Consider the following 14,114-nt stretch of genomic DNA (forward strand, 5'->3'; position numbering starts at 1 on the left):
AGCTTAATACTTTTGAATCTCCATCTGTGTGTGTTGTGTCAGATTCTGTATATATAGGTGGCGATTCTGTGATTCAAGTTGGGTCCACTCATGCAACTTCCCGGAAGTTTCCTCTCTTTTTGTTTTTATAATTAAGTTTATGGTAGGTTTTTGCTTTGTATAATTGTATTGACAGAAATACGATTTTGGTAGATTTGCGTTTAGTTGAATTACGTATCTTTTTTGGGAAGTTTGTTTTGAGTCAACTAGTAGTTAGGGAGATGACACAAAATTAGATCGGATGACTAGAAAAATAGCATACCATTGTTTTAATTAGGAAGAACTGTAGTTATTTTATAAATTGACGAGGTACAAATATACGATAAATGTTAAACAACAACATATTTTAAGACACTTCACCTCAAAAATACTAAAATAGAATGAATTTAAAATTTTTAACTCAATATATATATAATGTATTCATAAATATTTACAAGTTTTTCACATTTTCTACAGAACTTGGATAGTATATATTTTTTATATTGTTAAAGTACTTTTGAAAATGTAACATTCTGTCGAGTACTCTTAAAAAAAAATTGACAAGTGATTTTTCAATTTATTCTGCACATTTTAATTTTATAATTAGATTAGACAAAAATTTATTCATCTATCAAGTATTAGCTTTTTGTTATTCAACTGTTTCATGATTTTCTTTTAATTATTTAGTTTACGAATTTTTTCATTCTAATAATTTTATAATTTTATGCAAGTGTGTTGTGCTCAGCTCTTACTTGAGTTTAAGAAAGTGAACTTGTGTGTCTGGTCGAGAAACTGGAGGTAAATAGGTCGCCACTAGTATAAGTGACCTGCGCGATTAAATTATTTGTTATCTCGACATTGATATGATCATATGTGTTATTTCAGGAATCTTTTCTAGAACAATCTATTTTATAGATCTCGTGTATAGACGGCTTTTTTGTACTAAAATTAAATATAATAGTAAATCATTGTGAACGACATTTCTGGTTTAATCAGACTGCTGTTAATTTCTAACATTTAATTATTCTTCATCATTTTTTAAGATGTGGATCTATATTCTCTAGTGAATAGTCTATATACAGATATAGTATTCCATTGTGCTTGAACATGTGATTTGCAATCCTCATTGACACGTGCATGGAGAATCTTTCCATTCTTTTTTTTTTTAGAAACATGCCATTCTACTATAAGAAAAACTGCGTCTGCATTTCATTTCTCACCGATATATTATATATATGTGTGTAAAAATCTCGCCAAGCTTCCGATCGTTTTTATATATAATTTATACATGCATGAACAAAGTATATTCTAAGTAAAAACTATATTTTAAATAAATATATGGCAATCGGTGTGACTGTTCATGCATGTGGTTAATTACGACTAAAACGATCACGTATATATTTTAGGTACTACAGTATTTTTGTATTTGCATATATAACCGTCCACTCTTCTAAAACAAACCACATTTCACTATGGAGATATAAAAAAAGGTTGTCAGGGTGAACTTGCTTAGCATACCCATTAGATGCTTTTCTTTGTTTAATGTTGTTTTAGAGGTTTACAGACCATATTTTAGAAAATTTAAGGGTGTATTATCTTCGAATTCTGTTATATATAGTTCATTATACTGTACCCAATTCTTTCTCTCTCTATTAACATTCTTGTCTTGCAAATATATGAATTTGGATGTATATTCAGGGCTTATAATTTTAAGAGAAATGATTATTGATATATATTAATTAGGGTTGTCATGGGAGGAATATAGTGGAAAATTAATGAGTGGAATATAGAAATTAGAGGCAAATTGTATTCCACTTTGTCCTCTCCAATTTAGTAGAAGAACATACTCCTTTAAAATTTGTTCAATTTTTCATCTTCCTCCAGCAGAAATTTAGCCCTGGGCATAAAACCCGATCCAAAAGAACCCGAACTGACCCGACCCGAAAAATGCAGTTTGGTTCGGATTCGGTTCTTCTCTAAAAACTGAATGGTTCCTCTTCAAATATAATTCGGGCTTCGGTTCGGTTCGGGTAAAATCCGAGAACCATTCGGGTCCTAAATAACCCGAAACACATTAAACATTTTTATTTTGTTTTTGGTTTAATAATCAATTTGGTAGAATAAAGCTGGGCATGTTATCTATTTTGTTTTTGTTTTTAAGCCCATTGACAAACAATCTACAGATTATTTTGTTTATTGTATTGTTTTCTTCCACTTTTTTTTTTAATCGTGAAAAGATGAACTTCTTCCTCATCTCTTCGTCTACATCTTCTTCTACATCTCTTCTAATTCTCTTATAATCTTCTATCATCTCATCTCTTTCTTCTCCTTCTCACCTGTTTCTTCTTTCATATCAACTTCGTCCTCATCTCTTTCTTCTCCTTCCTCATCTTCTATCATCCGGATCTGTGTGGACGCCTCCACCATCGAAAGTTTCAAAGAGTAGGAAAGGGATTTCTTCAGAGGTGAGCCGAGTCGCAGCGACTAAACCAACGAGTCTGGTGCCGATGATATGACGCCCGTCTGATTCTTTTGATTGTAGGACGGCGCTTCGGCGGAAGATGAGAAGGTTTGCACATCAGAATAAAAAAAAAAGCTCAATTGAACTGGTTAATTCGGGTTTTCGGGTTAAAACTCTATCCGAATTGAACCGAAGAAAATTTTGATTCTACATCGGTTCTAATTTAAAATCAAGGAACCGACCCGAACTCGAAAAGACCCGAACTGAACCGAACCGAAATTTTCTCAAAACCCATATGGGTCCAATTCTCATCTAACCGAAAAACTTGAAACCCGAAAAATCCGAACCGACCCGAACCGCAGACCCGAATGCCCAGGAGTTAGTGCAGAATGAGTGGAATTTTTTGTCCACCATTTTTATTCCAATAATAATGGTAATATTTGGGAGGAATATATAGTAACACATTATTTCCTCCAATTTTGTTCCTTTAGAATAACAACCATTCACACCCTTAATGTATGCTTAAACGCAGTATTAATGGAAGTTAGATTGTGATCATTTTGACATGATTCTTTAGCTTAAGATATTAATTGAGTTCATTATTTCTTTGATTAATATTTACGTATAATTGTTTGAAGATCATGTGTAATGAACTTATAAATGTTTATAGCTAATCATGCTTTAAAATATTAAGGTTCTTAATTGATTTGGTTCGATAGTTTTAAAACGTTGAATATAATATTTTTGACATTAATTGATCATATGAATAGTGTGTTACGTTTAAGGTATGATATGCTTACTTATTAATAAGACATGAAAAAACAGAAGGTGGTGTTGTACACTTCACGTGTACTTCAAGAGTGTTCCAATTGAAAAGTTGCAAAGTTGTAGGGGCTCAAATTGTGGTTAGCAGTAGCTATCACTCGTTATCACTTTTAGTCGTACGAATCTAACGCTTTGCCTTTGGCTTTTCGAAGCGGCAGTTTTATGAACGAGAAACAAAATAAAAGCGAGATGCGGCTATTTTCTCATTTTCTTTTTTTGGTCAGTTTCTCATTCAGGTAGGACTTAATGGTATGAAAGTTTCTTTTCGTCAATTTGGAAGTTTGAAATTGAAAGTGAGTATTTAAGTACCTCAATTGCTATTGTTATTATGCTATTGCCCATTGCCGGCATTTTTTGTAAGAAAATATTATCTTTACTTTTATGGCATTGGCATTGCTTGATTAACAAAAAGAAATCAAGTAATCAAAAATACGTTGAAAGTTTTGAAAACTAGTTTAAGAAAGGCTTGTAATCTTCTATTTATTTGGTTAAAAATCATCGGTTGTTCGATTTATAACTTTGAAATCCCACTGAATTGAATAGATTTGCAGCTAAATAATTTTAAATCAAAGTGGGATGTTTTTTTTTTCAGATGAATGGGGTGTTTTTTTTCTAACACATAATTAGACTATAAGAGCTATATCTTATATGTATCTTTCTCCTACATTTTTTAAATAAAATAAATAATCAATAATCTCAGCAATCATAAAAGCAATATATATATATATATACAGTATATAATGTTTTTGGTTAACAATCTATAGTAACACATTTCCAATAGATAATATAATTGACACACTAATACAAACCTATCAGCTCAATACGTACTTATGTTTATAATTATGAGATAAGAAAGTGTTATTTTTTTCTTTCAAATCAGGCTGTACAGTAGTTAGCGATTTGGCAAGGGAAATGGAATAAAAAGGGAATATCCATTATCGCGGAATTCTACGTACGAATTATGGGGCCTATATTAGCCAATAATTGCAATCGCTATAAATCATAACACGTGACTCCAGAAATAATGTAGTTGTAACTTGTTAAGCATTGGCCATCATCCATACCACGATGGTCACCATATTCTTACCGAAAGTTGGTCTATCAAACTCCAAAAATAGAACAACGTGCTGTACTTTTCGTTGGCTCTTCGATTATTAATTAACTCAAAATATATAGGTAATGCCGTAATGGTGAAGGAGGAGTCTAGATATGTAGAGTTCGGTTCCAGCCTTCCAGGAAATGTATATTACTTAATTTGTTTAGGGATTTCACGTAACTATTAGGGACAATTGACATAATTCTAGTAAATATTATCCAGAGATGGTCTGTTCACATGCATGCGTAAAGTACATATAGACTCTATTCTCAAATAGTTGCCTTCCTCGAAGTTTCCTATCTCCATACGCTTACAAATATATCTTTGTTTTTTTTTTGTCGATACACAACTTCAAATCATTCTCTTGACTTTTTAATTGTGTAATCTATATGCCTTTCATCGATTTGTTTCCCATACGTAAGTCGCACCGAGCCAAAACGAGATACTGGGGAAAATTCCAAAATGAATAGAGAGTTGTGGAGCTTTCCGGAATAATTAATAACATAGTACATTACCATTCGTACAGGACACATGTGTCTTTGAGTTGGCATCTCTGTTTCTCAAGGTGCCCACTTCAGTCGATATCTTCTTCTTGTAACTCTTTTTCTACTTTGTGTTTTTAGGTTTCTAATGAATAATTTTTTTTTTATTGGGTGGGGGACATAAGAGCTTTGAGAATGATTAACTCAAGCTTGGAGTTTTGTGTTTCATAGATAATTCATCTGCACTTACTTTTTATATATCCGACCATGTTGGGTTTACAGAATAGTGTTTTAAAAAGATTATTAGATTTTTTTTCTAAAGTTCGTACGTACATCATATATTCAATCTATTCATTCAATATATAATGTTTTAAGGGCAATATTATGAATTTGTATTTTAAAATAGTAAAATAACTCGATATTTTGTTGTAATTCAGAAGAAGTAAAATCAAATTGATATATGTATGATAAAATAAGTCACGTTCCAAAAAGAAACAAAAAATAAAAATTACTTAAAATGTTGAAACTTTTGTCTGAAACTTAAGAAAAGAGGTTCGGAAATGGTTAGAAGAAATTAAGTAGGCATGCTTCATTCTCCCCTTATATGCTGATTTGACATGTAAATCTTAGGATTATGCATTTTTTAATTTACTTTTTAATATGTCAAAAATTTCATTAAAGATTTTAGTTATGAATGATTCATCTAAGATTTTTTTTTTTTTACAATAGTAAACTTTGAAGATTTATTATATACTTTAGCCTGTGCTGATTGAATAACACCAGTTTTAAACTAACAGTCTTAAATTAAATATTAAAATTATCGATCCCCTTGAATAAATGAATACAAATGTCCACTCCTATAAAATCCACTATGATTTGAAATCTCGTTTTTTTATCAGTCTTTTCTCTGAATTGGATCTTAGAGCTCAAATCTTGTTGAAATGATTCCAGTAGGGTTCTTATTACTGCCAACTTAAGCAATTGCCTTTTGTGGCTACGTTGTTCCTATAAGATGAGCGATTCATCTCCAATAATAAAAAAAAAGGCTCATTATGGAGTTGGTTGGAGTATTCCAGATCCAGCAAATAATGCAGGGGTTTGCTGTTGTAGTCAGTGATGTTGATGCTCTAAGAGCTGAGATAAGGAAAGTAGGTACTATGTAGCTTTCGTGTTTAGATTAAAATCAGCCTCATAATCAATAACCTATATGAAAAAACTACTTAGAGATGATGTACTCTTAAGTTTAATTACTCTTAAGATGGTGTACTCTTACTTTTAGCCTTTTAGGTTATAAAACAAATCTACATTCATATTCGGAGTCATTTGACTTACCTGTTCTGAGCAAATTGAGGAGTTGTAAATGATTCACATCATTGAAAAGATTAAGAAAAACGAAAGAATATTACATCATCATTACCAGAAAGGTCTTTGTTTTTTTTTTCTTCTACACATCAAACATTGATTCTCGTGTTTTTTGCCCTCTACCACAACAAACTAAACAAACACAACTCAGCCCACAAACCAATAAAAGAGGACACAGATAAAATAAATCACCAAAAATAGAAAAACGAAAGATTTACAAAAAAAGATTGAATTCTGAGTCCCCAAGATGTTTACCTTCTCTTGGCTTAATACTTGACGTGAACGAGGACGTGTCGTGAGAGAGACAAACACACAAAAAAACCCTAATGCGGCTTCTTTACTTTGTTCGCTATTCGTTGCCTAGGTTCAAAGATCCGTCCTTCATTAGCTTGATGCTTAGGCTATTGAATCTCCCTCTCGAGTAATGACGAGATGCCTTTCTCCAATCCGTTCCTGTTTTCATCATTGCCGCAAACTCTTCGTAGCTTATTCTCCCATCCTAATGTCAATAATACATGTCAGGCATAAATCAGAAGAAACATCTTCTACACAATAACTATTCAACGACATGAGAAGTGAACTCTCTACACAAAGCACTTCCACCACATTCAACATAGAAATCATTTTTGCTTTAGTTTATGGGGACCGCTTACACAACAGACAAAGGCGAAAAGGGGAAAAAAAGTGATTAAAGCTACACTTTTTGTCCTCGCAGACTTTAAAAAGCTTGTGCAAAGCATATTTCCATTACCTATTTGTACGATTGTAATTTCAAATGGTTTGATACCAAACAAATAGCGCAAAAAGAGATTTAAAGTCACCTTTCCCTCAAAACTTTGGTTTGCTGATAGTCTTGCAAAAGAAAGATCTTTTGAACATGAGAGATCATACCATGCATAGAAGATTTGACATTTACCTTGTCCGTGTCAACTTCTTGGAATATATCATTGGCGACATCCACGCAGTCATCCCCTCCATCTTCCTTTAAGGCGTCACAAAGCTCCTGGGGCAAAATGTACCCATTTCCATCCTTGTCAAAGTACGAGAATGCTCTGCGGAGATGCTCATCGTTTGCTACCTTTTGCAGGTGGAGCGAGACTGCAACAAATTCCCCATAATCTAGTGTTCCTTTCCCTTTAGTATCCACCTGTTTTATACAAATTTGAAATACGAATACCATAATTAAGTGAAATTGGATAGCGTTACGTGTACCAGCAAAAATCACTGAAAATTTTGAAGGACAGGATCATGCAAGGTAGTTCGACTCTACTTATTCAGTCAAGCAATCAATAATAACAAACATTGTGATGTAAAAGGGGAAAAATATACGCACCGCTTCAATAAGCATCTGAACTTCTGATTCCGCTAGCTGTGTACCAAAATCGCGAAGACCAGCTTTCAACTCCTCGATGGTAACAATACCATCATTATCCGTATCCATTTTGCTGAACATTTCTTTGATGTCTTCTACTTCTTGGGTAGATAAGAATTCGGCAATAACCTGGTTAGAATAAGATTAAGTAAGATGACTTTGGTTTTAGAAGTGACTCATGCAAAGAACTGACAGTGAAAGCTTATCTAATTAACGAACCCTCAAAGCTTTTCTCTTGAATCTGTTCATCACTGAAAATTGCTTTAACCTGGACTTCACAACATCTCCAAGAGGAACATTTGGAGCTTTCTTTGCGTTCTGAATCCATGGGTGCTCTAGAAAATGAGAAATGTCATCACAATTAGGAATAAGCGTAAAAAATCTTTTGGAGTATCTCAAGATCAATGAGATTGGGCAAAGACATTGTAGCAGAAGGAGAGAGTAAGAGCAGAGGATAAAGGTAGAGTCAATGTACCAAGCACTTGCTTTGCAGTCAGCCGACGTTTCGGATCAGGCTCTAACATTTGTCTGACTAGACTTTTAGCGGTCTCAGAAATGTTTGGCCACGGTTCCCTCTTAAAATCAATTATCCCGCGCAGAATAGCCTGAGCAACTCCTTGTTCCGACTCTGTGGTTGAAAAGAAAACATTTTGACTTAAACTACGGAGAATCAGTAAGCAAATGCTCAGGCAGAGATTATCGTCTTATCGAGAGAATAAAAGAAGCGAGGAAGGTGTAAGCAGACCTGCCCAGAATGGGGGAACCCCACACAACAGAATATAAAGAATCACTCCAGCACTCCAAATATCTATTTCGGGTCCATAGTTCCGCTTTAGCACCTCAGGTGCCATGTAGTATGGACTCCCAACTATCTCGGAGAACTTCTCACCTGTATGTGTGTAAGCATTATAAGAAAATCGTGTCAACGACAGTTAAACTGGACAAGGTGCATCTAAGGTATCAATCAAGAAACATGAGGCCTGCAAAAACAAGAAGCTCCCTCTATGACCAAGTAATCCACTGTAATACAACTGATAATCAGTTCCAAGCTTGTATTTAGAAACATCCCAAAGCTAGAGGATTGTAGAATCTAAATCCCTCATATGTTGAGATTTGAGACCGTGACCGTAATTCGTAGAAGCAGCTTAAACCTAGAACATCAAGTTCTTGGACTTATCCAGGAACCAACCTCGTAAGATATGGCAACATCTATAACTTTCTGAATCTAATGCAAAACTCACCCAAAAATTAGTTGAAGTCTAATTTTTTTACTAAGACCATAAATCTACTTTCAAAAGAAGACTCAACGACGCAGTGACATACCTGGCTTGAAGAAAATCGACAATCCAAAATCAATGGCTTTAAGCGGCGAGTTCTCCTTCTTGTTGGCGAACAAAAAATTCTCAGGCTTCAAATCTCTATGAATGACGCCGTGCTTGTGGCAGAGTTGCACGACCTCGACGATTGTCTTGGTGACTCCCGCGGCGGCGCGCTCCGTGTAATGCCCTCGAGCAACAATCCGATCGAAAAGCTCACCGCCTTCACAGAGCTCCATCACCAAATGCACCGCATTATCATCCTCACAAGCCTCCTTGAGAGTAACAATGCTCGAGCTCTTGGGCAGATGCTTCATAATCGCCACTTCCCTCCTCACGTCGTCGATATCCACGGCAGTCCTGAGCTTCCGCTTCGAGATCGACTTGCAGGCGAGGAGGTCGCGATTCGACCTCTCGATACAGAGGTAAGTGACGCCGAACTCGCCGCGGCCGAGCTCTCGGTCGAGCAAGTACCGGTCATCGATATTCTCCTTGGGAACATCGCTTAGGACTCGAATCGGCGTTGATTTTTTACCACCGCCGGCGTCTTTACGGCCGTGATCGTGGCCGGAATAATTCGATTTCACGTCTTCTCTAGCAACAGCAGCCGGAGATCTGCAACAGTTCCCCATCACTTTGTAGCTTAGAGCTTCAAAGCTCTTATGGCTACAAAAGTAGAAGTATACAGCAAAAAATGAAAAAAGGAGACAGATCTCTGCAAAGCTTTTAACTAAATTGAGCTACTCTAGGGTTCCACATTCTAGCCTTTGGAAAGAATTGTAACAATGGAATCTGTGAAAGGTAGCTAGAGAGGGAGATAAAGAGAAAGAGAGAGAGAAGCATAGATCGAAGAAGCGTACGGTGAAGATGAGCAGCTAGAGGTCTTTCTCTCTCTCTCCTTTTCTGAGTTTTTTGATATTTATTTATTTTTTTTCTTTTTTCAACTGATATTTTTCTATCTTTTTAAAACTTCAATCATAATTTGGTCTCCTTGCTTTCTTTTTCTTTTTGAAAAACGGTCTTTACTTGTTTGGTAAATCAACACTTTATTGGATTTATTTAACATCTAAATTCCCATATATATTCTGAGAAACTAATACGTCCAAAAAAAATAATAATATTACTAGTGACAGTAATTTTCCATTTCCTAAAATAGAGATTACGATCAATGTTCAAGAAAGTGGTAGCGCTAATACACCACCTAACGTTTAGAACGGTCTTATAACGCCTAGTTTCCAACTAGGCGATTTTTAAACGTTTTAGGCGATTATAAAATAAATTAATTTATTATATATTTTATAGAGTGCAATATATAAAATTATACGATTTGTTTATAAATAATAACATTTACATATTAAAAATCTTAAATATATATTTAAAATTCTAAATATACATAAAAAAACAAATAAAAATTTATAAATATCAAATATAAAATACGTTTAGGAAGTAACCGTTACCGTCAATGAACGCCTAACACTTAGGCAGGCGGTCTACAAATGTCTAGCGCCGCTTAGACCGACTTTTAGAACATTGTCTATGATACATCATCCAAAAATATCATTGACGAATTTTTGGTTGCATAACAAATTTTTCGAAGAAAATCTCAGGATAACATTCTCTAAAAAATATATACATTTTTCCCTAATAAAATAAATCTTGATCGTCTTTGCTTTTGGTGCTAATTATAAGTCTTCTTAATCCTTGAAGCTTACCCAACAGTTTCGCGAATTTTATAACATTCCAAAAATTCACCCGAACAACTTTTATGAAAAAAATAATAGGAAAAAATATATTAGTCAAAACATGCCCATGCACTATAAATCAAGTATTTGTTTTATCAAAACCGATAAAAAAATCAAATACAAAGGGCAAATCCTAGTCCAAAAAAATAGAAAGGCGATTCAAAATAGCTATGCAAGCCAACATGCTATGGTAAGTGGTTACAAAAAGAGCCTAGCACTAGCCACTAGGTGACAATATATATAGCAAAGTTTATGGTGTTCGAAACGATCGTGTGGTATTTTACGCAAAAAGTTCGAACCGGACTTTATCATTTAATTTAAAAATTTATCATTGATTTTTTGTTTGGCCTTTGAGGAAAAAAAATCTTTTTATATATAAATGCTTTGCATTAAAATTTTTGAAATTTGAATAAAAAACATTAATTTGAGTATTACTTACTTTCTGGAGAGCCACAGCCATTGATCCACAGCAAGTATGGTATATATATCATGCGTTTTATTACACTCGTCTATAAATCTGTTACTACTTTTCTTCGATAGATTTTTTTGTACCGAGTAATATAACACAATCACGGTTTTCAAAACTAAAAGTCTTGTGAGGCTTTATGTCCTGCACGCATAATAGTTTTGCAATAAACCTTAGTATAACGCATGTATGTTCTGTTTTTAGTCAGATAAATTATGTAACACATGCTCTATTTAAATTTTTTTTTTTTGTATAATGTAAATATATGTGTTCTGCTAAGGATTTCTGTAACGTGTTCTAGATAGGACGACACACGACTCTCGTGTAAGATGAATAAACTGATGTCCAAAACGCAAAGAGAAGCCCGTGGTTCGGAACCAAAGATCATGGACCCTTAAAGTTTCGGTATGTGGAAACCGAAATGGGTGCTTTGGAGAGCAAACCAATGTCTACTTAACTTGCCATATCTGGAAATCACCAACCAACAAAAGATGCGTAGAGCACTAAAACTTATTGCAACGGCCACATATCTTAATTATTTGATAGAGTGTGGATCAGAGAAATATTTTGAGAAGCTACAAACGTCTTTTTACTAGATCTGAAGCACCAATGATGCGTTCACATTTGACCCAATGTAACCAACCAAATTTCAAAATGTGGACATGCATTCACACCTACCACAACATATCTAGTTAACTTATTTGTCTAGTCTGAAATGCGTTAACACTTTTTTTTTTTAACACATATATATCACCAAGGATTTATACCATGAATAAAGAGAAGCTGTCCTCCGAAGAGATCAACTTACAACGGCCATCTTCTTTTCATTTCTTTTTTTACGTCCAAAAGATCAAACCCAACAAGCTATTGATTTGTTTAACCCTTGTATCATTTTCTAGGATTTTATTTGAGAATTCTATTCGTTTCCTTTTTAGCAATGGACCAATACTACTACAACGTATAAGATTTACTACCTAGAAATTTGATGATCTTGATTTGAAATATGAAGTATAGGTAGTTCTAAAAAAAGGAAACAAGAAATATAGGTTTCAACTGGTTTTCGAGTGTGTTGACGAATCTCTTGAACAACGTGTAACTTTTGATATTATTAGCTCATCACTTTTTTGTGTGTAGTGTCTTCTACCAAACTTGCAACCTATTCACTCATAATTGACTGACAAAATCCATTAAATTTATAACAAAAATATTCTTTCACAACAGCGAATCCTCATAAATCCGTCGATATTCATAGCTTGACCGCTTTCCTAAGCTATCCACCCGGAGCGTTACATCATATTGTCTTTCTTAATTTAAGAGAATACAGACACAATTGGTCAATGATAATTATTACAACTCTAAAAAATTTTGGTAGTCAAAGAACTTAAAAGGCAAGATTTATCGGGACACACACAAGGTCGATAATGGATTTATATAAAAAATAAAAATTACGAACACACCTTTTTAATTATATGAAAAAGAAGTAGAGTTTGATGAGTTTTTTTTGTTAAAGTAAAATGTGTTGGGCTTGTCTTTTCCTCAATTGTCGCGAAGTATATGGTATAAGCGAAAGAGAAAGCATAGCATGATGGGCCATCTAAATAATAAACTCAAGTATGCTACAAAAACAAGGTTTCAAAATGGATGCACTCGTATATGAATTTATAATTTTATTCTTTTCATGTGCCGGCCATTAGCTTGGCAATAAAGTTGAGTTTATGTTGATGGATATTTAAGTACGAGCTCAATTCTATATCAAATGTAAAGTATGTTAGAATTTTAACTGTTGGAAATGATTGCTTGTCTATATATGTATATTTCAGTACAATCTTGTTTACAACTCACACATGCACACTTCCAAAATTAATTTCAGATTATGATACGGTGAACACAACAAGTATAAGCCAGTAGTTTACAAATCACAGTGATATACTGATATATATAATAGACAACTCAAAAAGCTTAGCCCATTAAATTTATGGGTGGTAGATCAAGTTTGAGTTCAAACACATGTTACAATAAAGATGTAATTTTTCCTGAATTATTATCTATTACTCCTTTCTTAATTATCAAACCACCTTTCTTAATTATATATTAAAAAATATACGCGGATGATCTTATATCGAAACCCAAAATTAATACGTACAAACTACAATATAAAGGTGATGAAGTGGCAAAAAAAAAAACACATGTGTCCAACAAAAGTTGAATGTCTTGTATACATCCAAGGAACAACTAGTCCTTGTAAAACAAACAAAAACATATAAATCTAAGTGGATTAACCTATTTAAAAAGAATATGAAATTCAGTTCGAGAAAATGAGCCAAAAATGATGGCTCTTTTGGCTAAAGAATTCGCAAGTCTTTTATTCTCTTACAAATTAATTTTCAGACCTTCCATCTTCATGCGATGACGACAAACGAATAGCAACAATGTATGTTCATTGGCATTGCTGTGGTTGAAAGTAACAATGGAACGTTAAACGACACGATTTGTCTGAGTGTTTGATATCGTTTCTAATTCTACGGCTAAAAGTTCCAAATATTTCACTATCTGTCTCTATTGTTCATAATTATTAAGTGCTGTTGTCATTTGTCACCTAAAAGACGGGGCCTGTACGTAACATCTATCTATTACTTTTATCAAAAAATTTCGTTCTATTTTTCTAATTGTAATCGTTTCCTGTATGTCAAACATTATGTTTTTTTTAGGTTTCAGTGAGTAGATTAGGTTGTATATATTTGAAAAAGGTACAACATCTTAACATTAAAACCACATTTTTTAACAGAAGCAAACAAAAATTATTTAAAAAATACATTGTGTTTAGTTGATAACCCTTTTTTGAAAAAAAAATATTTATCAATTTCAGTCGACTACATTATTCTCAATCAAAGAAACAAAAACTATCAATACATTGCTTAAGAATAACTTTAAAATGGAATCGATAACTTCTATGAAAAAAAAAAAGTCTTATCTT

At 33.6% G+C, this 14,114-nt stretch overlaps 1 protein-coding gene across 1 annotated transcript; it reads right to left on the minus strand.

The window, feature by feature from the left end:
- Nucleotides 1-6,264: 6,264 nt before the first annotated feature.
- On the minus strand, nt 6,265-9,814 carry LOC18020806 (calcium-dependent protein kinase 13). The gene is made up of 7 exons (XM_006403812.2): nt 8,940-9,814; nt 8,362-8,505; nt 8,092-8,244; nt 7,836-7,951; nt 7,578-7,745; nt 7,161-7,391; nt 6,265-6,743 (listed from the first exon to the last, which is right to left on the minus strand). Exons 1-7 carry the CDS (start codon nt 9,562-9,564, stop codon nt 6,594-6,596), a joined length of 1,587 nt encoding a protein of 528 aa, XP_006403875.1. The 5' UTR covers nt 9,565-9,814; the 3' UTR covers nt 6,265-6,593.
- Between the last annotated feature and the right edge of the window lie 4,300 nt (nt 9,815-14,114).

This window comes from Eutrema salsugineum, unplaced genomic scaffold, assembly GCF_000478725.1.
Source record: "Eutrema salsugineum unplaced genomic scaffold, Eutsalg1_0 scaffold_16, whole genome shotgun sequence".
NCBI lineage: Eukaryota > Viridiplantae > Streptophyta > Magnoliopsida > Brassicales > Brassicaceae > Eutrema > Eutrema salsugineum.

Bases quoted from the DNA above. Each gene is read 5' to 3' on its own strand.
- LOC18020806 (XM_006403812.2), bottom strand. From the start codon at position 9,564: ATGGGGAACTGTTGCAGATCTCCGGCTGCTGTTGCTAGAGAAGACGTG. The intron at 7,392-7,577 runs GTGCGTATATTT...TGTATAAAACAG, and splicing joins TTCAGATGCTTATTGAAGCG to GTGGATACTAAAGGGAAAGG. The intron at 6,744-7,160 runs GTAAATGTCAAA...TATTGACATTAG, and splicing joins AAGAAGTTGACACGGACAAG to GATGGGAGAATAAGCTACGA.